Raw genomic sequence first — 26,141 nt, 5'->3', positions numbered from 1 at the left:
ACCTGTCTCCAGACTTAAACCCCATTTAAAACTTGTGGTTTGAAGAGGGCAGGCCATGGCCCTGGAAAGATTGTGGTCTAAGATGCCAATATGTACTTTAATCTCATGAGATTTAGCTTTTTTCTAAGTGATGTTATCCTTTCAGAGGGTATTGAAAACAGGTTGCAATAACTTACATCCATGTTTGATTTTTTAAAATTGTATTAAAATAACACTTCCCAATACAATGTAGCTCAGTATTTGAATAATTTAAAGAGTTTTTTTTGTTGTGTGAAACTCCATGAGCTGGCGCGCACCCCTGACTAATAGCGAGTAAACTAGGCTTTAAAAATAGTCATAGGACCTCCCGAGTGGCACAAGGCATCACTACAGACCCAGGTTCAAACCCAGGCTGCGTGCAGCTGGCCGTGACCGGGACCCATGAGGCGGCGCGCAATTGGACCAGCGTCGTCCGGGGAGGGTTTGGCCGGCCGGGATGTTCTTGTCCCATCACCTAGCGACTCATGGCGGGCAAGGCGCATGCACACTAACTTGTCGTACGGTGTTTCCTCCGACACATTGGTACGGCTAGCTTCCGGGTTGAGCAAGCAGTGTGTCAAAAAGCAGTGCGGCTTGGCAGGGTCGTGTTTCGGAGGACTCATGGCTCTCGACCTTCACCTCTACAGAGTCCGTCTGGGAGTTTCAGCGATGGGACAAGACTAACTACCAATTGGGGAGAAAGTGGTAAAACAGTTTTAAATGTAAATAGTCAAGCATTCATGATATTACCCTGCAGAAGGCACTAATCCCAAAACGTTGGTTTACACAATAAATTACTGGGAGCTTATATACTGTATATAGTGTGCAATAATTTTTATAGCATGGTCTTTTTTGCTCATCTTTATCAAGGGTGCTAATCATTTCAGATGTGATTGTATATGTCATCAGTGTCTTCAATTTGAGCCAAAAGGTGCAAGTCATTTGATAAGGGAAAATATAGGTGTGCCTCAGGAAAGTTTATTCCATCAAGTTGTGCTGCAGTTCAGAAAAGGTTGGAAACAGATATACTGCTTATGTTATCTACGGTAAATAGCCAAAAGATGGCCAATATCCAGTGGTGGACTAGCGAACTACATGTAGTTCAACTAGTAATTTAACTACCTTTTTGCAAAAAGTAATCACATACTTTCAGTCAACTCGTGAATGATCCTGAAAATATAATTGACCAAGTAGCTTGGTGGTAGTTTAATTAAATTCCAAATATTGGTAGTGGTTTCAGTAGATAATTACTAACTTTCCATGTAGGTGGTCTAGATAACCACACTACTGTTTTGGCAAAAATAAAATAGGGTATTTTTGCCCTTCACCCATGTCTCGGCATCACCTGCCTAATTCTCATTTGAAACATGTTTGTGTTTAAAAGGCCAAATTATACATTCTGATAAGGCATTTCAGATTTGCATATGATTTTTCAAAAAGTAGATCACTAGATCCAAAGTAACATCAGTTAGAACTATATTTTTCTTAATGTTTAGTGTAGCTTAACTTCTTTCAGTGTGAAGTAGTTGGTCAATTATATTTTCAGGGTAGCTTCCCCCAACACTGACATCACCATTCAGCATCAATTAAGGTAAATAGCATTTAATAATCCTACCGTCTGCACTGGTCCTGTTCTGCTTGTGCTCCCGGAGAGCACTTACCCAACGAGCACGGTCGACCCTTGAAATTAAGACAAAGATCAGACACTCAAATGATTAAAGAACATGGCATTGTTAGTAGAAACTGATTGTATCAGTTAGTGGTGCATTCCAAAGCATGGGGAAAGCGGGTGAGGAGATTGATTATCAGTTTCACTTTTGGTAAAGATGCTCTACAGACTATCCTAACTGACCCTTATTCGAAACCTAACCGTAACCCTAGCAAGCAGTTACTTATCAACAGATAATATGACCATCTGTAGAACATCTACAGCTGGACTATCCAAATAAGGTGTGACCCCACTTTGTTTCCACAACTTTCTCCAAAAATGCTAGCCATGATATTCTGGACTTTGCTAAATTACTAGTTAATGAATTTTAAGCTAAAACTATCCCTATAAACATGTGGTATAATGCAGTTAGTGCATTCAGAAAGTATTCAGACACCTTCCACATTACAGCCTTATTCTAAAATTAATTAAGTCGTTTTTCCCCCTCATCAATCTACACACAATGACAAGGCAAAAACAGGATTTTAGAAATGTTTGCAAATATATTAAAAACAAACTGAAATATCACATTTACAAAAATATTCTGAACCTCGACTCAGTACTTAATTGAAGAACCTTTGGTGGCGATTACAGCCTCGAGTCTTCTTGGGTATGATGCTACAAGCTTGGCACACCTGTATTTGGGGAGTTTCTCCCATTCTTTTCTGCAGATCCTCTCAAGCTCTGTCAGGTTGGTATTTGGCATTTTATTAGGATCCCCATTAGCTGTTGCACAAGCTACTCTTCCTGGGGTCCACACAAAACATAAGACAAAAACAGCTCAAGGACAAAACTACATACATTTATTTAAAAAAAAAAAAAAAAAAAAAAATAGGGCACACGTAGCTACATATCAATGCATTCAAACTGTCTAGGTCAAATAGGGGAGAGGCATTGTGCCACGAGGTGTTGCTTTATCTGTTTTTTGAAACCACGTTTGCCGTTTATTTGAGCAATATGAGATGGAAGGAAGTTCCATGCAATAAGGGCTCTACATAATACTATTTTTTTTTAAATTTGTTCTGGAGACTATGAAAAGACCCCTGGTGGCATACGTGTGTGTGTGTAAGTTGACTATGCAAACAATTTAGGATTTAACACATTGTTTCTTATAAAAAAGAAGTGATGCAGTCAGTTCTCAACTCTTAGCCAAGAGAGACTGGCATGCATTGTATTTATATCAGCCCTCGGATTACAATGAAGAGCAAAACGTGCCACCCTGTTCTGGGCCAGCTGCAGCTTAACTAGGTCTTTCCTTGCAGCACTGGACCACACAAACTACTGGATGCTCGACATTTTCTTTCTCTCCAGTATTGAATAGTTTACAGTCCGGTTGAAATATGATTGATTATTGATGTTAAAAACAACCTGAGGATTGATTATTAAAAACGTTTGACATGTTTCTACAAACTTTACGGATACTTTTTGGAATTTGTCAAGCCTTGATGACCTGCCTAAGGCTGTGGAATACTGAACATAACGCACCAAACAAATGGAGTTTTTTTTATATAAAAATAATCTTTATCGAACAAAAGGAACATTTGTGTAACTGGGGTTCTCGTGAGTGCAAACATCCGAAGATCAAAGGTAAGCGAATAATTTTATTGCTTCTCTGGCTTTCGTGACCAGGTGTTCTTAATGTTTTGTCTAGTGAAACTCAAACACTTGGATTGCTTTCGCTGTAAAGCATATTTTCAAAATCTGACACGACAGGTGGATTAACAACAAGCTAAGCTGTGTTTTGCTATATTGCACTTGTGATTTCATGAATATAAATATTTTTTGCATTTTTTTTTTTTAATTTGGCGCTCTGCAATTCAGCGGTTGTTTATGAAAATGATCCCGCTAAAGGGATCCGTGCGTCAAGATTTTTTAAGGAATGATTTGTATCAAATACAATGCTCTTAGTTTTAGAGGTGTTCAGGACCAGTTTATTACTGGCCACCCATTCTAAAACAGACTGCAACTATTTGTTAAGGGTTTAAGTGACTTCATTAGCTGTGGTAGCTGAGACATATGGTTGAATCATCAGCATACATGTGGCTTTGTTAATGCCAGTGGCAGGTCATTGGTAAAAATAGAAACGAGTAGAGGGCCTAGAGAGCTGCCCTGCAGTACACCACACTTTACATGTTTGACATTAGAAACGCTTCCGTTAAAGAAAACCCTTTGAGTTCTATTAGATAGATAGCTCTGAATCAACGATATTCCGGAGGTTGAAATCCCATAGCGCGTAACTTCTACTTCATCACAAACCCGGATCCGGAAGCACCCCCATCAGTAAAAAAGCTGACTAGCATAGCGTCACAAGTAAATACAAGCATCTAAATATCATTAAATCACAAGTCCAAGACACCAGATGAAAGATACACATCTTGTGAATCCAGCCATCATTTCTGATTTTTTAAAATGTTTTACAGGGAAGACACAATATGTAAATCTATTAGCTAACCACGATAGCAAAAGACAACTTTTTTCCCCACCATTTTTTCCCTGCATAGGTAGCTATCACAAATTTAACCAAATAAAGATATAAATAGCCACTAACCAAGAAACAACTTAATCAGATGACAGTCTGATAACATATTTATTGTATAGCATATGTTTTGTTATAAAAATGTGCATATTTCAGGTATAAATCATAGTTTACCATTGCAGCCACCATCACAACTCTCACCAAAGCAACTAGAATAACTACAGAGACCATCGTGTAACACCTAAATACTCATCATAAAACATTTCTGAAAAATACACAGCGTACAGCAAATGAAAGACAAAGATCTTGTGAATCCAGCCAATTTTTCAGATTTCTTAAGTGTTTTACAGCGAAAACACAGTAAAGCATTATATTAGCTTACTACAATAGCCAACCACACAGCAGCATTGATTCATGCACGTTAGCGATAGCGAATAAACCAGCAAAAGATATTACATTTTTGACTAACCTTCTCAACTTCATCAGATGACAGTCCTATAACATCATATTACACAATACATAGAGTTTGTTCGAAAATGTGCATATTTAGCGGCACAAATCGTGGTTATACAATGAGAAAAGTAGCCAGGCTGCCAACAATATGTCGGGAGAAATCTTGGGAGAGGCACCTAGTCTAATCAGTAACTAATCCTAAACTTGACTAAAAAAAATACAGGTTGGACAGCAAATGAAAGATGCATTAGTTCTTAATGCAATCGCTGTGTTAATTTAAAAAATCTAACGTTACTACAACATACAGCGTGCGTTAAAGCGAGACCGCACCGAGATTAATGGCGGAATATGAGTTCTACATTTTTCAACAGAACAACGAATTAACATCATATATAGTTCTTACTTTTTGATGAACTCCCATCAGAATCTTGGGCAAGGTGTCCTTAGTCCAAAAGAATCGTTGCTTGGTTGTAGATTGTCCTCTTCAACGTTCGAATTAGCAGTAAACATGTGGCAAAGACGTGTCCGACTCACTAAAACGCAGCACTAATAAATATCAGAAAAGTCGCAATATACTGATATTACTCGGTTTAATATAACAACATTATGATGTCTTTAACACCTATATCGAATAAAAACAGAGCCGGATATATCTAAGGGCTATAACCGGAGCGTTCTAGAACGACAGCCAGAGCTCCTTTCTGCGTCCTGGCCAGGAGAACAAAGGCCGGTCCTCACGTTCCCAGCCCATTTATAAGCTCTCAGATCTGCCTAGCAACACCATTTCAATTCTCACTATTCGCTGACATCCAGGGGAAGGCGTATGCAGTGCATCTCAACCAATAGAAGACAGGCAGATTTATAAACAGATCTCAGAACAGCCAGCAGATTTCAGCATTCTCACGTCCTCATAGGAAAATTGCTTTAACTCCAGTTCTGTTTTACTCACAGATATAATTCAAACGGTTTTAGAAACTAGAGTGTTTTCTATCCAATAGTAATAATAATATGCATATTGTACGAGCAAGAATTGAGTACGAGGCAGTTTAATTTGGGAACGAAATGATTAAAGTGAAAACAGCACCCCCTATTGAGAAAAGGTTAAGTTCTCAACAGGTTATGGTCAATAATATAAATTTCAACCAATCATCAGTCATTCGTGTCAGTGCAGTACATGTTGAGTGCCCTTTTCTATAAGCATGCTGAAAGTCTGTTAATTTGTTTACAGCGAAATAACATTGTATTTGGTCAAAAAAAGATCTGCTGTTAGAACCAGTAAAGGCCGCTTTACCACTCTTGGGTAGCGGAATTACTTTGGCTTCCCTACAGGCCTGAGGACAAAGACTTTCCTCTAGGCTCCGATTTAAAAATATGACAGATGGAAAGCTACGGAGGATGGTGGCTGACTATAGCCAAGCCTAAATTGTCAATGATTTTTCCACCTCTCCTACACTAACTTTCTCTTTCATTATTACATGTATTTTTTTATGCATGAATATAATTGCTCACTGTTTGTCGTGGGCATTTCCTGCCTAAGTTTGCCAATGAAATAATAATTAAAATAATTGGCAACATCAAATGGTTTTGCGATGGCTTATTCATCAACAAAAGATGGAGTTGAATGTCTTTCTGCCCATAATTTCAAGTACAAGTTTTTTTCCATCATTCTTTATATCATTGATCTTGGCTTCATACAGTTTATTCTTTTTGTTGACTTTAGTCACAATCTCAATTTGCAGTAAGTAAACCAGTCAGATGTCAACCATACAGTTTTTCAATTCCTCATCAATCCATGGAGCCTAAACAATTCTAACAGTCAGTTTCTTAACAGGTGCACGTTTATCAGTAATTGGAAGAAGCAATTTCATAAATTCATCAAGTGCAGCGTCTGGATGCTCCTCATTAATCACATCAGACCCACAAATATTTTTAATATCCACAGCAAAATCTTTTGTATGATCTCTTATACACTATTTTAGGCCCAGCTGTTGGAACTTTGGCTTTCCTAGATCGCCACTTTATTGTGATCACTGCATCAAATGGGTACGGATATAGATTTAGAACAAAGTTCTACAGCATTACTAAAGATGTGATCAATACATGTGGATCATCTTGTTCCTGAGACTACATATATTGATATAGGCCATTTTCAGCCCTTTCCTGAGTAGCTTATCAGAGAGACCAAGCAATACATTTAAAAAAAACACATTCAGCAGTCCATTAATCAATGTGTGTGCGTGCGCTGCAGGGTTACGAACCCATAGGCTAGACTCTCATCACTTGCAGGCTTCTGGAGGGAGGGTGGACAATGAGCCTGTCGTAGCGGATGTACGCAATGTCCCCACTCACTCTGGCACCTTTCATGGCTGGGATCAGTGCTTTCCTCTGGCGCACAGCTTCAGGATAGTCCTCGTTGAGGAAGATATACGTTCCTCTCCAGTTCTTGGCTCTTTGGCTCTCGTACCCTGGGAGAACTGCAAACTGTTCTTCAGGTCCTGGACCTCTGGTCAGGTCGTCCATTCTTTTATTAGTAGAATCGACGAGTATTTGGACAAAACACTTGAAACTATTTTCTTGTAACAACTGCTTATATATATATATATTTTTGTTTGTTTAAAAGATCCTTCACGTGTTATAGAGAGACACCACTGGCACTGTCATCGAAACGGTACTCCCGCCGGCTTTGGTCCTTGTCATGGTAGCTAGCAATGTATGTTAGTCTGTTACTCCTCGCAGTTCCAGAAAGGGCAGGTCACAGGGAAAATTGAAAACATCAGGGATCTACAGTCACAAACCCGGGACAATCTGCAGTCCCAGCCACAATGGCTAACCGCGTCGCGGGCTGCGTTCAAGAACACTGCACTAGCTTGACGTCCAGCTAGCTAACAGCGACGCCAAATAGCTCCTCAGACCTGTCCTTAGTCGGCAGGATCACTGGAACAATACAAGCAGTCCCAGCAACTGATGCCAACTGCGTCGCGGGAACCAATATAAGCTAGGTAGCTACCAAGAACTTTCCAATATACTTTTAAACAAACAAAACCGAGCTCTTCCTCGTACAACAGGAAGTGGCGAAATTAAAGTCTACATAGCTGGATGGGGAGCGTCGCTGCACAGCTATTTTCAGGTCTCGCCAGAGATGCTTGATCGCGTTCAAGTCCGGGCTCTGACTGGGCCACTCAAGGACATTCAGAGACTTGTCTCCAAGCCTCTTCTGTGGTGTCTTGGCTGTGTGCTTGGGGTCGTTGTCATGTTGGAAGGTGAACGTTCACCCCAGTCAGAGGTTCGGAGCAAGTTTTCATCAAGGATCTTTCTGTACTTTGCGCCGTTAAGCTTTCCCTCGAGCCTGACTAGTCTCCCAGTCCCTGCTGCTGAAAAACATCCCCACAGCATGCTGCCACCATGCTTCACTGTAGGGATGGTGCCAGGTTTCCTCCAGATGTGACGCTTGGTATTCAGGCCAAGGAGTTCAATCTTGGTTTCATCAGAACAGAGAATCTCGTTTCTCATGGCCTTAATATGCCTTTTGGCAAACTTCAAGCGGGCTGTCATGTGCCTTTTACTGAAGGCTGGCTTCCGTCTGGCCACGCTACCATAAAAGCCCGATTGGTGGAATGCTGCAGAGATGGTTGGTCTTCTGGAAGGTTCTCCCATCTCCACAGAGGAACTATGGAGCTCTATCAGAGTGACCATCAGGTTCTTGGCCCCCTCCCTGACCAAGGGCCTTCTCCCCTGATTGCTCAGTTTGGCTGGGCGGCCAGCTCTAGGAAGAGTCTTGGTTGTTTCAAACTTCTTCCATTTAAGAATGGAGGCCTTTGTGTTCTTGGGGAACTTCAATGCTGCATACATTTTTTGGTAGCCTTCTCCAGATCTGTGCCTTGACACAATCCTGTCACTGAGCCCAACAGACAATTCCTTCAACCTCATGACTTGATTTTTACTCTGGCATGCACTGTCAACTGTGGGACTATATGTAGACAGGTGTGTGCCTTTCCAAATCATGTCCAGTCAGTTGCATTTACAACAAATGGACTCCAATCAAGTTGTAGAAACATCAAGGATGATCAATGGAAACAGGATGCACCGGAGATCAATTGCAAGTCTCATAGCATAGGGTCTGAATACTTATGTAAATAAGGTGTTTGTTTTGTTGGAATACATTTGCTAACATTTCTAAAAAAAAAACCACACTTGATTGAGGGGTTGGGTTAAATGCGGAAGAACCATCAGTTGGACAACTGACTAGGTACCCCCCTTTCCTAAAAAAATGTTTTTGCTTTGTCATTGTGGGGTAGTGTGTGTAGATGGATTAAAAAAATATTTTGAGAATAAGGCTGTAATGTAACAAAATGTGGAAAAAGGGAAGAGTACTTGACGAATGCACTGTATATGCGTTAAGACTTATCATGAACAACTGCCTTATGATGACCCTGACTAAATACAATTCTGATAACATAAGCCTTAAGACTTTAAAGAAATGACTCATACATGCCTGTAACCAGTTGTTGACACGTATTGGACTGAATGAGAGTGAAAGAGCTAGTGATACCTGGACTCAGCGACCAGAGCGATCTCCTCCGGTCTCCCCTCGCTGTTCCTCGACATCAGCAGCCGCAGAGACAGGTGGGCAGAGCCTCCCTTGGCGGGTGGTGATGTCCGTCCCTCCATCTCCTCCGCCGATTCCACCTCCACATTCACCAGCGTGGCATAGTCCATCACCACATAGCTCTCGTCACTGGACACACAAATTACATGTTCATGTGTGTTTGAAACATATCCTGTACATGCATGTATAATATCACCACACACAGTACCAGTCAAAAAGTTAGACACCAACTCATTCAAGGGTTTCATTTTTTAAACAATTTTCTGCATTGTAGAGTAATAGGCTGAGACAAAACTATGAAATAACACGTATGGAATCATGTAGTAGTCTGAAAAGTGTTAAAACAAAATATATATATATTTTAGATTCTTCAAAGTCACCACCCTTTGCCTTGACAGCTTTGCACACTCTTGGCATTCTCTCAACCAGCTTCATGAGGTAGTCACCTGGAATGCTTTTCCAACAGTCTTGAAGGCGTTCCCACAGATGCTGAGCACTTGTTGGCTGCTTTTCCTTCACTCTGCGGTCCAACTCATCCCAATTGGGTTGAGATCAGGTGATTATGGAGGCCAGGTCGCAGCACGCCATCACTCTCCTTGTTCAAATAGACCTTACACAGCCTGGAGGTGTTTTGGGTCATTGTCCTGTTAAAAAACAAATGATAGTCCCACTAATCCCAAGCCAGATGGGATGTCGTATCGCTGCAGAATGATGTGGTAGCCACGCTGGTTAAGTGTGCCTTGAATTCTAAATAAAATCACTGACAGAGTCACCAGCAAAGCACCCCGACACCATCACACCACATGTGTAGATCATCCGTTCACCTACTCCTCGTCTCACAAAGACGACGGTTGGAACCAAAAATCTCAAATTTGGACTCAAGACCAAAGCACAGATTTCCGTCGGGCTAATGTCCAATGCTTGTGTTTCTTGGCCCAAGCAAGTCTCTTCTTATTGGTGTCCTTTAGTACTGGTTTCTTTGCAGCAATTCGACCATGAAGGCCTGATTCACACAGTCTCCTCCTGAACAGTTGATTTTGAAACGTGTCTGTTACTTGAACTCTGAAGCATTTATTTGGGCTGCAATCTGAGATGCAGTTAACTCTAATGAACATCCTCTGCAGCAGACGTAACTCTGGGTCCTCATTTCTTGTGGCGGGCCTCATGAGAGCCAGTTTCATCATAGTGCTTGATGGTTTTTGCGACTGCACTTAAAGAAACGTTAAAAGTTTTGAAAGAATGACTGATCTTCATGTCTTAAAGTAACAGACTGTCGTTTCGCTTTGCTTATTTTAGCTGTTCTTGCCATAATATGGACTTGGTCTTTTACCAAATAGGGCCATCTGTATTCCAACCCTACAACTGATTGGCTCAAATTCATTATGGACTAACTAATGAAGCTGGTTGAGAGAATGCCAACAGTGTGCAAAGCAGTCATCAAGGGAAAGGGTGGCTACTCAAATATGTTTTGATTTGTTAAACTATTTTTTGGTTACTACATGATTCCATGTGTTATTTCATAGTTTGTCTTCACTATTATTCTACAATGTAGAAAACAGTAAAAAAAAATAAAGAAAAACCCTTGAATGAGTTGGTGTCCAAACTTTTGACTGGTACTGTATACAGTCAGGTCTATAATTATTGGCACCCTTGATAAAGATGGGCAAAAAAAAATAGTATTTAAATACTGATACAATTTCACAAGTCATAAAAAAATTATTATATATATATATTTTTTTTAAATCAGGGGGTTAAAAATTGCCACCCCTTTTCAAAAATTGCACCCTCCCCTCATGAGGATAAAAACAGACTTTTGCTAAAAGATTGTGAGATTAGAGAAAACATTGTGTTGAAATTAGAACATTCCGCCATACAGAATCTTTCCAGATCCTTGACATCCTTCCTCTGCACTTATGAACTGCTCTCTTCAATTAAAACCATAGGTTTTCAATTGGGGTACAAGTCCGGAGACAGATTACCATTACAAAATGTTGCTTTTGTGGTCAATTAGCCATTTTTGTAGATTTTGATTAGTGCTTGGGGTTATTGTCTTGCTCTAAGATCCAACAGTTGGCATGACTACAGAGTAGGCAAAAGCACAAACAGATCTGGGACCAGGCTTCTCTCGACAGTCATTGTGACCTGAAGAAGATTGTAAGATTGCCTCGAGACACAGTTTTGAACATGACACCAGCACACTGGCATATCGCTTCCTCTCACCGTTGACATGGATATAGCCTTCTAACTCAGGGGCATGGACACACACACACATGCTGACTGGAGTCTGCTGAACAGACATGGTGTAAGGGGGTTCTAGGAATCCCAGGCATGCTCAGCAACATTTTCCCTCCCTCTATCCCCTCCTACCTTCCATGACAGGTCACAGCTGGCCCTACTCAACCCCCCCCCCCCCCATGTTGCTAGAATACGCCATGGGACAAATGTTTTATGGACGGAGGCCAGAATTAAAAATCAAACCACATTGCACCGACATCAAACTGCACTTAACTTTTAATCTCAGCCCAGAAAGATTGGTATTGTCAAAGGCTGAGGCTCTCTCACCTCTTCTTTTTGGTGACGATGAGCACGTCGTTGAAGAGGAACAGGTAGTAGCTCCTGTGGCTGAAGGCCTTCCAGAAGATACTGAGCTCCTCAGTGCAGACGGCCAGCTCCCCGCGCTTCTGCAGCCACCGTGATGACGACACCAGTGGGAAAGGCTGAGGACAGATTCAGGTTTATTTTATTAATTAAAAAAGGTACTCGGTCACAACACATTTAAAATAAGATGGCTCGAACAATAAGTATAAAATAAACTGGTAAAAAAAGCTAACAAAACAAACAAAAATGTATCTTGAAATGTAGAGCTGTGAGTGAAGGTCTGCTTGGCCGTACCTTGATCTTGCCAAACTCCATCTGCTTCTGAATAGTGTACATCTGTTCCGTCCTCTCCATTCGCCTTGCTCCGTTGTTGCAGCTATTCACCAACTGATAGGATGAGAACACATGTAGCAAAAGTAATACATTTTACTTATATCTATTTTGGTTGCACAATGCTCAGTAATCCAACACACAGCAAAGGAAATGTACTGTGCATTCAGACCTGGACTTTTTCCACTTTGTTACATTACAGCCTTATTCTAAAATGTAAACTCAGCAAATAAAATAAAAATGTCCTCTCACTGTCAACTGTGTTAATTTTCAGCAAACTTAACGTGTAAATATTTATGAGCAACAAGATTCAACAACTGAGACAAACTGAACAAGTTCCACAGACATGTGACTAACAAATGGAATAATGTGTCCCTGAACAAAGGGGGAGGGGTCAAAATCAAAAGTAACAGTCAATGCAACTGGTGGCCACACCACACCAATGTCAGAACGCTGACATTCCGGTCTTGCAGGAATTCACGCACAGAACAAACATGGTCACATTGTCATACTGGAGGGTCATGTCAGGAGGAGCCTGCGGGAAGGGTACCACATGAGGGAGGAGGATGTCTTCCCTGTAACGCACAGCGTTGAGATTGAGCTTATTGCAGGCAGTCTGATGATGCTGTGACACACATGGCCTGGGGCAGCAAGTAGCCTAGTGGTTAGAGCGTTGGACTAGTAACCGAAAGACTGCAAAATCGAATCCCCGAGCTGACAAGGTAAAAATCTATCATTCTGCCCCTGAACAAGGCAGTTGTTCCTAGGCCATTATTGAAAATAAGATTTTGTTCTTAACGGACTTGCCTAGTTAAAAAGGTAAAATAAATTTTTTAATTTTAAAAATTAACGCCCCAGACCATGACGGCCCCTCCACATCGATCCCGCTCCAGAGTACAGGCCTCGGTGTAACGCTCATTCCTTCAACGATAAACGTGAATCCGACCATCATCCCTGGCGAGAAAAAAAACACAACTCGTAAGTGGAGAACACTTTTTGCCAGTCCTGCCTGGTCCAGCGATGGTGGGTTTGAGCCCATTGGCGACGTTGTTGCCGGTGAAGACCAGCCTTAGAACAGACCTACAAGCCCTCAGTGCAGCCTATTGCGGACAGTCTGAGCACTGATTGTGTGTTCCTGGTTTAACTCGGGCAGTTGTAACCATCCTGTACCTGTCCCGCAGGTGTGATGTTCGGATGTACCGATCCTGTGCATCTGTTGTTACACGTGGTCTGCCTCTGCGAGGACGATCAGCTGGCCGTCCTATAGCGCCGTCTTAGGCGTCTCACAGTACGGACATTGCAATTTATTGCCCTGGCCACATCTGCAGTCCTCATGCCTCCTTGCAGCATGCCTAAGGCACGTTCACGCAGATGAGCAGGGACCCTGGGCATCTTTCTTTTGGTGATTTTCAGAGTCAGTAGAAAGGCCTCTTTAGTGTCCTAAGTTTTCATAACTGTGACCTTAATTGCCTACCGTCTGTAAGCTGTTAGTGTGTTAAAGACCATTCCACAGGTGCATGTTCATTAATTGTTTATGGCTAATTGAACAAGCATGGGGAACAGTGTTTAAACCCTTTACAATGAAGATCTGTGAAGTTTGGGATTCTTACAAATTAGCTTTGAAAGGCAGGGTCCTGAAAAAGGGCCGTTTCTTTTTTTTCTGAGTTAATTAAATAAAAGATCAATCTACACACAATATACAATAATGACAAAGCAAAAACAGGTTTAGAATTTGCCACTTTATTAGCAGAAATACCTTATTTACATAAGTATTCAGACCCTTTGCTATGAGACTTAAAATTGAGCTCCGGTGCATCCGGTTTCCATTGATCATCTTTCAGATGTTTCCACAACTTGGAGTCCACCTGTGTTAAATTCAGTTGATTGGACATGATTTGGAAAGACACACACACAACTGTCTATATAAAAAGGTCCCACAGTTGACAGTGCATGTCAGAGCAAAAATTAAGTCATGAGGTTGAAGGAATTGTCTGTAGAGCTCAGAGACAGTATTGTGTCAAGGCACAAATCTGGGGAAAGGTACAAAAAAATATTTATGCAGCATTGAAGTTCCAAGAACACAATGGCCTCCATCATTATTAAATGGAAGAAGTTAGGAACCACCAAGACTCTTCCTAGAGCTGGCCGCCCGACCAAACTGAGCAATCGAGGGAGAAGAGCCTTGGTCAGGGAGGTGACCAAGAAGCTGATGGTCACTCTGACAGAGCGCCTGAGTTCCTTTGTGGAGATGGGAGAACCTTACAGGACATCCATCTCTGCAGCACTCCACCAGAACTTAACATGAAAACAAGATTCTCTGGTCTGATGAAACCAAGATTAAACTCTTTGGCCAGAATGCCAAGCGTCACATCTGGAGGAAACCTGGCACCATCCCTACGGTGAAGCATGGTGGTGGCTGCATCATGCTGTGGGGATGTTTTTCAGCGGCAGGGACTGGGAGACTAGTCAGGATCAAGGGAAAGAGGAACGGAGCAAAGTACAGAGAACTTGCTCCAGAGTGCTCAGGACCTCAGACTGGGGCAACGGTTCACCTTCCAACAGGACAACGACACTAAGCACACAGCAGTGGCTTCAGGACAAGTTTCTGAAAGTCATTGAGTGGCCCAGCCAGAGCCCGGTCTTGAACATCTCTGGAGACCTGAAAATAGCTGTGTAGCGACGCTCCCCATCCAACCTGAGAGGATCTGCAGAGAAGAATGGAAGAAACTCCCCAAATACAGGTGTGCCAAGCTTGTAGAGTCATACCCAAGAAGACTTGAGGCTGTTGTCGCTGCCAAAGGTGCTTCAACAAATTACTCAGTAAAGGGTCTGAATACTTATGTAAATGTAATTTCAGTTTATTTTTAATACATTGCAAAAATGTCTAAATACCCATTTTTTCTTCGTCATTATGGGGTATTGTGTGTACATTGAGAGAAAAAAACTATTCAATCCATTTTAGAATAAAGCTGTAACGTAACAAAATGTGGAAAAGTCAAGGGGTCTGAATACTTTCCGAATGCACTGTAAGTTGCGACAGCGCCAGGGTACAGCTGTAGCAGTACTGCAACATACCAACAATACACCATGCACGATTAAGTTAGATGTATAGAACAATATGACAAATCAAAATGGATGTCTGTTGCGGGCCTGTGAAGCGTTCAAAAAGGTCGACATTTAGAAATGTTGGAGGACGGACGAAACAATGAACATGCAGGGTTTGTGGAGCAGCCTACCTTACTGATGGCCTTCAGGGCCCACACTGCAGCAAAGTGTTCCGCCGTTGTGTCTAGAGTTTTCTGACAGATCGTCTGGTTGGGAGAGAGAGATGGATGAGGTTGGGGAAGGGAAGCTCTCCCAAATACTACAAAACCACCTACTATTGCCCATCCGGAATTCAACCCCTGGATGCCAGACGTCGCAACTGGTTACCCTGGGAATATGCTTATAGAACAATGAATACCTCTAGGCCCTATAGTAGTAGCCTAGTCGGGTCACGTCGACAGGAGAGACTCCTGTCCGTAAGGATACCCAATCCCTCTACAACAGGGGTTTCCAATGCTGGTCCTGTGGATGTACAGGGTGCCCAACACTAACGCATCTGTTTCAAATAATCAACTAAACAATTAGTTGAATAATGAGTGTTGGTGTTGAGCAAAAGCCTGCAGACCCAGCAGCACTCTCCAGGACTGGAGTAGGAGAACCCTTTCCTATACCAGTGGCAGGGCTTTGACTATTATTCGTCTGGTGTCAAATCTCTCCATTAGGGTGCGCCCAAGGCCTCTCTGCAGTGTAATTCAGCAATGTTTGAATCTCACGGAGCGCTCTCCTTTAGGGACATTATGAGATCAGAGGAAAACACCAAATTTTCTCCTCGCTTACCCTTGACGTTTTGAAAAGGAGGATGCGAGGAATCAAGACAGACTTTTGGGATTCACCTGTCGACTCCCATCATAGAGGAATCGTGAGGGACTTACATCTAAAAGCAGCGGCAGCCGGGTGACTCTCTGCATTGGAAGGATGAGGAAGGAGATCATGGGCAGGCCTTGAGACTCGCCACTCCCCTCAATCCGTTTCAGCACCTCCTTAAAAGCAGTGTTGCTCGTTCTGAGAGAGACACACACAAGGAGAGGAGAGAAGATGAAGGAAGCCAATATTTCATGTTTGAATCATATCAACATTTCATTATCCTTTAATACTTAGCCCAATCACTGATCGGACATGACTGGATTGGTATAACCTACGTAGTGGGAAAATTTTATTTTCATTTTTCCAACCATTTAGATTTGATTACTTTAAGAAAAGGAGGACAAAGGGATGCATGTTAAAAGGATTTTAAAATCAAGGTTTCTGTTACTGGCCCTGTTCGATTACTTCAGAAATGCATACTTCTTTTCAACTTTACCTGATGTAATCACAGAGCTGAATTAGTTTTGATTGGATAGGTGTACTCTCACCAATCTCTTACAGAGCTGTACTTGAAGGAAGGATGCATTTCTGAAGTATTCGAACAAGTCCCTTAATTTGTCGCCTACTCACAGCAGCTTCTGCAGCGTCCTCTGCTGGAAGGTCTCGTTGGAGCAGTACACGATGTAGGGCTCAAAGTGGTGGGCGGCGTGGTTCTGCACTATGTCGCTGATGTCCTGGATCACCACGTTGTGATGGTGACGCCTTTCAAGGTCGTCAAAAAACCTGTCGAGTACAGAACGCATGCATAACTGCTCCCTTCCCTCTCTAACCATGATAAGAGCTACTGTACCGGAGCAGCCGTTTAATAATAACCGAGGTGACTAAGGCAGTTACGTGCAGAATATTCCAAGCGCAGCCAGCAGCAGCATTGCACAAAGGTTGTAATTGACCTCAGTGCTGCTCTGAAAATGGCGCTTGTGATCTTTGATTGCTTAGACTTTTACAGTTTAATACCTGAGACTGATAGCTTGTCATAATACAGGGTCTCCCCAAACTCCATCCTTGGCCCCCCCCCCCAGGTGCACATTTTGGGTTTTGACCTAGCTCAACACAGCGGATTCAAATAATCAAAGCTTGTTGATGGGTTGGTTATTTGAAAATCAGTGCTCGAGAAGAAAAAAAAAAAAGTGCACGTGGGGGAGGGCAGGAACCAGGACCCAGTTTGAAAAACCATGTCATAATGAACAGATCTAAAGACGGGTGGAGGGAGGGGGGGACATTGATTTTATTTGGTCGTGAACCGATATTGGAGATAGCAAATGTAAAAACAGTTGTTTGTCCACTTTCAAAAAGGCATAAGGTGGTAATAAAATGTATGTTCCACTATCTCAGAGTGCACATTAATGAAAATAACACAATCTACTACTCTAAATGTGAGCCAGGAAAGCATTCAAAGAAATCAAAACACAATTAGCTAAGCTAGTAAGGACAATGATGTATTACTTATAGGGCTGGGTGGTATACTGTATTTTATGATATACCGGAAATGGAAGGATGGTTTGGATTTTTACTTTAACTTCTATACCGGTATTTGAATGTTTGGTTTGTTAAATGTGATATACGCCATGTGTACTTTACTTCGCTACTTGGAGCGGCAGGTAGCCTAGCGGTTAGTGTTGGGCCAGTAACCGAAAGTTTGCTAGATCGAATCCTTGACAAGGTTTAAAAAAATAACGTGTCGTTCTGCCCCTGAACAAGGCAGTTAACCCACTGTTCCTAGGCCATCATTGTAAATAATGTTTTTAACTGACTTGTCTAGTTAAATAAACTTGAGTCATCTCTCCACTCTTTCGCTCAGTGCCGCTTTGCACACAGACCCAGGCACGCCCCCTGTCATTCAAGCAGCGCATTTGATGTTCCTCAACCACGAGACATTGGCGTACAGTCTGCATGGGCAATGCTGCACATGATGACAACAATGCTGTTTTCACTTTACTTCTTAATATAAATCCACTAGCGTTCTATAATGACACTGCTAGTTTGTCTTTTCCTTAGCAAGTTGCCCTAAATCTTGTGAGTCGCTAATTGTTAGCCGCTAATGCTAATAAATGTACTGAGTAAGCGCAAACATAGCTAGCTAATACAGCCTGATGGTGTAGACCTAAATCAGCATGTTGTTTGTGCAACAGTGTCTTCTAAATCAAAGAAAAATATGCAAAGCAAGAACATGTTAGCTACATGAAGTAGCTAAGAGAAAACATCCAATGTAGCCAAAGCTTATAGGGTCCCCTTGGAAACACTTAAGTTCCTAGATGCACTATTGTAAAGTGGCTGTTCCACTGGATGTCATAAGGTGAATGCACCAATCTGTAAGTCGCTCTGGATAAGAGCGTCTGCTAAATGACTTAAATGTAAATGTACCCTGTCACAATAACTCCTCCCTGGCATTTTCATTCGTTGTCATCTCAAACACTGTATTATAGAATAGTGATTCTATTTCCATGATTCCAACAGTTTTGCTCTAATTCGCAAGTCAAATCACAACATTTGGTTAAAAATAAATCCTAGATTATTTGCCCATATCGTGCAGCCCTACGTGGCAGTGTGGAAATTATCTCAATTGAGCAGTGGTGTAAAGTACTTATGTTCAAGTACTATTTAAGTCGTTTTTTTTGGGCATCTGTACTTTAATATTTCTTGACAACATTCCCAAAGAAAATATCCTACTTTTAACTCCATACATTTCCCTGACACCTAAAAGTACTTGTTACATTTTGAATGCTTAGCAGACCAGGAAAATTGTCCAATTCACACACACACTTGTCAAGAGAACACCCCTGGTCATCTACTGCCTCTGATCTGGAGGACTCACTAAACACAAATGCTTTGTTTGTAAATTATGTCTGAGTGTGCCCCTGGCTATCCGTAAATTAAAACAAATAAAAATGGTGCCATCTAGTTTGCTTAATATAAGGAATTTGAAATTATTTTACACTTACTTTTGATACTTAAGTATATTTAAAACCAAATACTTTTACTCAAGTAGTATTTTACTGGGTGACTTTCACTCGAGTCATTTTCTATTAAGGCATCTTTACTTTTACTCAAGTAGGACAATTGGGTACTTTTTCCACCACTGCAATTGAGTGCAGGAAAGTGAGTGCTGAAATTTGTTTTGGTTGAAGTTGAATTGAAGAGTATAAAACAATCAGAATGCAGAAAGGCTCATTGAAATCACTTAGAATGTGTGTTCTGCCACCCTAGGATCACTCACTACTCATAAAGCAAATGTAGAACTTATTATTCAACAACTAAAAACAGTCAAACCGTCCAATATTTTTTTCACCCAGCCCTAGCTTCTAATAGTACAATTTCCAATGTGCCAGTAGATAGTAAAGCTACAGTTGTTACTTCCAGCCCCACCCATTACAGGGACTCATTTTTTGCTGACAAACCTTGAGTAAACTGACACCCAAAACAACAGCTCAACTGAAGCAGCACTGTCACACACTCCCACATGATAGTCGAGCAAACCCTGTCAAGACAAGTTCCACCCATCAGTTTCATTAGAACTGCGCACTTTCCATTCAATTTTAACTGTGGGCAGCCACATAACGATTTGTGCAATTGCCATTGACAGAGACTAGATCAATTTTCATTCAAAAAGCAGCAGTAACAAACAATAACAATGTAGCCTTGAACGCGACATTATTAAGCTCTGCTGAATACAACCTGACCTACTAGGCAGTAGAACCGGTTGAGCCAGCGTGTCTAAACACATTCCGTGAGTCCTTCCAGGAGACTTGCTCCTGTTCAAATTCCATCGGAGGCTGCGTTTACACAGGCAGCCCATTCTGATCTTATATCCCACCAATTGGTCTGTTGACCAATCACATCAGATCTTGTTCAGAGCTGATCGGTCAAAAGACCAATTAGTGAAAGAGATATCAGAATTGGGCCAGCTGTTTAAAGGCAGCCTAAATGAACCTTTAAGCTGGGCAAACAACCAAATCTAAAATGGGAATAACAGTACAGTATTTAATTACTAACATATTTTTTTATTCACAGATGTTTCAATGTTGTGTCAATGTTTGTCCATACAAGCATTTCCAAAACATTGATAACATCAATCATTTTGCTCTAGGTATGTTTGTTACTAGTCCTAGCTAGAAGCGCCAGGTCTGCTAGCTTTCATTGAACCTCAGATAAGATGCAAATTCACTCTTTAGACGGCCTGTAGTTTCTCGGAGATCGAGCAAGATAACTGAAATAATGATTTCCACCATCAAAGTCACATAAGTAATGTGAAGTTATAGTGAAAGAGAAAGTTAGGTAACTGCGGTTTCATTTAGAAAATGGTGCTGTTTCTTCATGCCGAGAAATCATTACATCCTGTAAAGTACAGCGATTTGTCTGTCAAGGTAGGCACTAATTTAAGTTTGTTTTGCTTGACTTAGTATGCAAGGGGAGAACGTGAGTCACCCACTTTCAGTAACATGCACTTGACTTTCTTTTGAGAAACTTGACTGACCAACAACAACCTAAAGCTGAGGGTCAAGGAATATGTTGTTTCAGCCTCAGCCTGCACTTCTGAATGCCTCCAGCTGCTCGGTTTGTGGAATTTGATGCTTATGGTGAGATCTCCTAGTGCTAGCCTAGTCCAGATATGCGTGTGGTTTAGCCAACTGCTCAGCTCTGACTATTATGCATTGGTGATACAAATAAATCGATAGTTACATATCAAAATATTATTTATGACGATATAGCGTAACACTTTGACAATATAAATTGTGCTAGTTGGCTGTACCTGCGCCAACACAACTGAGAATGCCAACAGTGTGCAAAGCTGTCATCAAGACATAGGGTGGCTACTTTGAAGAATCTCAAATATATTTTGATTTGTTTAACACTTTTTTGGTTACTACATGATTCCATGTGTGTTATTTCATAGTTTTGATGTCTTCACCATTTTCTTACAATGTAGAAAATAATAAAAAAAAATAAAAACCTTTGAATGAGTCAGTGGGTCCAAACTTTTGACTGGTACTATATATAGGCCACGGCCCCATTTGCCACTAAATAACCTCACTATTCCAATTGCAGGCCAGATAGAAATGTTGTGACCTTCATACTGAGACCATCCTAACCCAGCAGTCTCCAACTGGAGTCCGGAGAAATATAGTACCTTTTGCTGACACCTTCGATGACAGCAATGTTGGAGAAGAGGTGGTGGTGCTCTGTGGCAGTTATGGTCTTCCGCAGTGCCTCACTCCCTTTGAAGTGCCTCACCAGGATGCCAAGGCTGTGGAGGTACGAGAACTCGGAGGTGATGATCTCAAAGATGGCCTGCCAAAACCACATGAGAAAATGTCAGTGGGGGGAAAAGGCCCCTTATATGGCAGGGTGAATCCTAAAAAGAAGACCTGTGTTGTGCAATGAACAGTAGTGAAAAAAATATATTTTAAAAACCCAACAATTTCAAAGACTTTACTGAGTTACAGTTAGGTGAGCTGGCGAGCTGGTTATTGTCATGCACAAGACTGCCAGTTTCTGTAAATTGACCGTTAATTAACAAAAACAGGTTTAGCATCTACAAGCCTCCACACATACAAGCAGCTGCTACGTGCCATCTACATTTTAAAAAGTCTAATAAATCAATTTAATATACACATCACAATAAATCCATTATTTTAGTCAGGTTAAAAGAAACATTAGGTATTTAAGAAGAACAGAATATGAGTTGGCCTACATCATCTGGCTGTGTGCCATAAGATGACAAGATATGCTTATAAGTCCCATGACAATTTTATTGTAAGAAGAATAGAATTAAACTGAATAAAATTGAAAGAGTATTTTTCCCATTACAGAGCGAGTGCACGTACGAAGTGGCTATGTTGAGCGTAAAAGTGATAATTTGAAAACAGGTCCTATATGCTAGATTGAGTTATCAGCAACTTTATTTGCAAATGATAAACCTTATATGTTTTGATCTAAGAAATTCTTTGGGCTGCATGATGTGATTATAGGCCATTGATGATTTGAGAAAGTAGCAAAAAAAATTAAGTGATCATATTTTGACCCAGTCTATTTTCAATGTAATCTTGTCTTTAAAAATCATTTTACATATTAGTAATTTAGAATGGCTTTTCCGCAAGTCTGTTTTGTAGGCTACTTCGGTTTTATAGCGGAGCATGTGCTTAATATGAGCAGCTGAGAAATATTATAAGAACATGTATCAACCACTGATATTCCTGTCGCGCAGTTACATGTTTTCGCAATGAAACATTTCACTAAACTGTTTGACAGCCCGTCTGTGCGCTCAAGAAAGGAATAAAGGAAGAGAGATGGAAATGCATGGTGGTGAGATATTCTGTATAGCTTATGGTAATGTCACAATTCATTCTTAAAATCCCTATTACTAGGCTATTCAAAATCAAATTCGCTAATTGTAGGCAAACCCTGCACAATCAACAAACCTAGGGCTATACGCCTAGGGCTATACGTTCTTTCCCAGACTCGTGTATAGACATTTGAGTGTAGCATAAGGTAACCAGTCAATCCACTATGCATAATAATACAGTCCACTCAAACGTGATTACTTGAATGTTAGTTTTTGGAGTATATTTTGGGGCTTGGGCTCATAAGCCCTCATATGGAGGTTTTGAATTAATCACCGCTGTCTATTTCAATGTGTTAATGTAAAACATGTTTGTTTTTTTGTGGATGTTTCAAAACATGTCTCAACCTGCTGTTGAAGTTTTTTCTTCAAATTGATCATCACTGTGAGGAGAGTTGTAAAAGTACTATAGGCCTGCTGTTTTGATAAGTGTTTGATGTGATTTTCAAATGCATTTACATTGATGTCAGAGGTTAGAGGGACAATAGAGCCCTGAGTACCAGGTCATTAGGACCTGGCGGTCATTAGCAAGTTGGGTACTACCAAAGCATGTCCAAAGTGCATAAAATGAGATTGCATGATTCAACAGTCACATGGAATTTTACTGCGGTCATGACTCATTACTGCCAGTGTGGCGGTAATATGGTCACCGCAACAGCCCTAGTTACAGTTCATATAAAGGAAAATAAGTCAATTGAAATAAATTCATTAAGCCCTAATATATAGATTTCATATGACTAGATACAGATATTCATCTGTTGGGTCACAGATATCCTTAAAAAAAAGGTAGGGGTGTGGATCAGAAAACAAGTCAGTATCTGGTGTGACCACCATTTGCCTCATGCAGCTCAACATCTCTTTTGCATAGAGTTGATCAGGCTGTTGATTGAAGAGTGAGATAACATTCCACAATGGCTGTGCGAAGTTGCTGGATATTGGTGGGAACTGGAACACGCAGTTATACACGTCGATCCAGAGCATCCCAAACATGCTCAATGAGTGACATGTCTAGTGAGTATACAGGCCATGGAAGAACTGGGACATTTTCAGCTTCCAGGAATTGCGTAAATATCCTTGGGACATGGGGCCGTGCTTTATCATGCTGAAACATGAGGTGATCGCGGCGGATGAATGGCATGACAATGGGCCTCAGGATCTCATCACGGGATCTCTGTGCATTCAAATTGCCATCGATAAAATGCAATTGTGTTAGTTGTCCGCAGCTTACACCTGCCGATATCATAACCCCACCATGGGGTACTCTGTTCACAACATTGACAAACCGCTCGTCAACACTATGCCATGATGTCTGCAATCTGACCAGTACAGTTTAAACCAGGATTCATCCGTGAAGAGCACACTTCTCCAGTGTGCCAGTGGCCATCGAAGGTGAGCATTTGCACACTGAAGTCAGTTACGACTTCAAACTGCAGTCAGGTCAAGACCTGAAGCTGGATGTAGAAGTCCTGGGATGGCGTAGTTACACATGGTCTGCGGTTGTGAGGCCGGTTGGATGTACTGCCAAAATCTCTAAAATGACGTTAGAGGCAGCTTATAGAGAAATGAGATTCTCTGGCAACAGCTCTGGTGGACATTCCTGCAGTCAGCATGCCAATTGCACACTCCCTCAACTTGAGACATCTGTGGCATGGTGTTGTGACAAAACTGCACATTTGAGAGTGACCTTTTGTCCCCAGCATAAGGTGCACCTGTGTAATGATCATGTTGTTTAATCAGCTTGATTTGCCTCATGGATTATCTTGGCAAAGGAGAAAATGCTCACTAACAGGGATGTAAACAAATGTGTGCACAAAATGAGAGAAATAAGCATGTGTATATGGAACATTTCTGCGATATTTTATTTCAGCTCATGAAACATGGGACCAACACCTTACATGTTGCGTTTATATTTTTGTTTAGTGTCTTTACAAATATAGCGGTATACATATATAAAGGTCTGAGCAGATCAGCATTCAAAGATACAACTGGATGCATACTGCTAACGGCAATAATTAGCAAACAGCAGCAATGATAGAGAACGTAGCATTGCCATTTCGTTTGTTTCATTCGCAGACACGTCCCTAGAGTTAACTATTATAGTAAAATAACCTTACAAGATGTGTAAAGGATTAAATTGGATAATAATATTGTGAATGGGATGCAAAGGCCACTTGTTTGGAAACCAAAAAGGTCACTGAAAGGTGAAACTATTTTGAAGAAAACTTTTCTTTTTAATGACGTCTACTATGTGTTCCCAACTTGTATGGGAACAAAATGTTACACATCTTTTACCATTTTGAATGGACCGTGTCCAATTCATACACAATAGAGAGCCATGCCTGTACATTACAATGTTTAAAGGACACTAATGCAATAAAATATATGGACTAAAAGTTAAGCTAGCTATAGCTTTACGCATTCGCCTTACAAAAGATGTATCACTGATAAATCTAGTTTGAAACTCAGCTAGCTGCTTTTAAGACTTTTGAGAAGGGTGACCGTGCTATTGACATTACAGGGTTAGCCAGCAGGAGTGGAGGGACTAAGTTAGCCAACAAATGGAGGGAGTGGCTGCATTTAGCACACAGAGAGCGTACCGGGTGGACTTTGATATTTAGACAATAGTGTGTTCTGACTACCAATAAAAGAGTCCCAGGGCTGGCACTCTCAAAGACCCTGCTGTAAACTCAAAACAGAGTCCCTTACCTCCTGTCGCTTCCGCTCCTCAGCAGAGATCAGCTGAAGAATGCCGTTATCCTTCACCTGAGGAAGATGTTCACAGCAAAATGATTAGTACATAAACTGGCTGTCATTACATCATAGTCAGGTCCATCAATATTTGGACATTGGCCAAGTTATTGTTTTAACTGTCCACCACAACATATTGGAGTTGAAATTAAATAATGAATGAGCTGAAAGTGCAGACTTTTACATCCAAATCTGGTGACTGGTGTAGGAATTAGAGCACTATTTATATGTGGTCCCCACCTTTTTTTAGGGACCAAAAGTAAAATGGACAATTGGCTACTCAGTTGTTCCATGGCCAGGTGTGTTTTATTCCCTCATTCATTCACTTACAAGTAAGTAGACAAAAGGTCAAGAGGTGATTAAGTGTGGCATTTGCATTTGGAATCTGTTGCTGTTAACCCTCAATACGAAATCCAAAGAGCTGTCACTGCCAGTGAAGCAAGCCCTCATTAGGCTGAAAAATCTAAACACACACATCAGCGAGATAGCAAAAACATTAGATGTGGCCAAATCAACTATTTGGTACAGTCTTAAAAAGAATGAACGCACTGGTGAACTCAGGAACACCAAAAAGACCACGGAAAACAACTGTGGTGGATGACAGAAGAATTCTTTCCCTGGTGAAGAAAACCCCTTTCACAACAGTTGGCCAGATCAAGAACATCCTCCAGGAGGTAGGCGTATCTGTGTCAAAGTCAACAATCAAGAGAAGACTTCACCAGAGTAAATACAGAGAGTTTACTACAAGATGTAAACCATTGGGAAGCCTCAAACAGGAAGACCAGATTAGAGTTTGCCAAAAAAACTTTTTTTTAAAGCCTGTCCAGTTCTGGAACATCCCATGGACAGACGAGACAAAGATCAACTTGTACCAGAATGATGGGAAGAGTATGAAGGG

The 26,141-nt window shown here is 41.2% G+C and overlaps 1 protein-coding gene across 1 annotated transcript in view; it reads right to left on the bottom strand.

The window, feature by feature from the left end:
• Positions 1-26,141, bottom strand: part of arhgef16 (Rho guanine nucleotide exchange factor (GEF) 16) — a 38,127-nt gene that overhangs the window by 1,541 nt on the left and 10,445 nt on the right. The window contains exons 5-13 of the mRNA XM_055892652.1: positions 25,202-25,258; positions 21,284-21,444; positions 16,729-16,881; positions 16,167-16,296; positions 15,426-15,500; positions 12,154-12,246; positions 11,824-11,978; positions 9,205-9,390; positions 1,634-1,698 (exon numbers count right to left, since the gene is read on the bottom strand). Of these exons, the coding sequence (XP_055748627.1) occupies positions 1,634-1,698; positions 9,205-9,390; positions 11,824-11,978; positions 12,154-12,246; positions 15,426-15,500; positions 16,167-16,296; positions 16,729-16,881; positions 21,284-21,444; positions 25,202-25,258 (1,075 nt within the window). The remainder of the gene's footprint in view (positions 1-1,633; positions 1,699-9,204; positions 9,391-11,823; positions 11,979-12,153; positions 12,247-15,425; positions 15,501-16,166; positions 16,297-16,728; positions 16,882-21,283; positions 21,445-25,201; positions 25,259-26,141) is intronic.

The sequence above is a fragment of the Salvelinus fontinalis genome, chromosome 31 (assembly GCF_029448725.1).
Source record: "Salvelinus fontinalis isolate EN_2023a chromosome 31, ASM2944872v1, whole genome shotgun sequence".
Taxonomy (NCBI): domain Eukaryota; kingdom Metazoa; phylum Chordata; class Actinopteri; order Salmoniformes; family Salmonidae; genus Salvelinus; species Salvelinus fontinalis.
The sequence above is the reverse complement of the archived record's forward strand: the minus strand, read 5'-3'. Positions and strand labels throughout refer to the sequence as shown.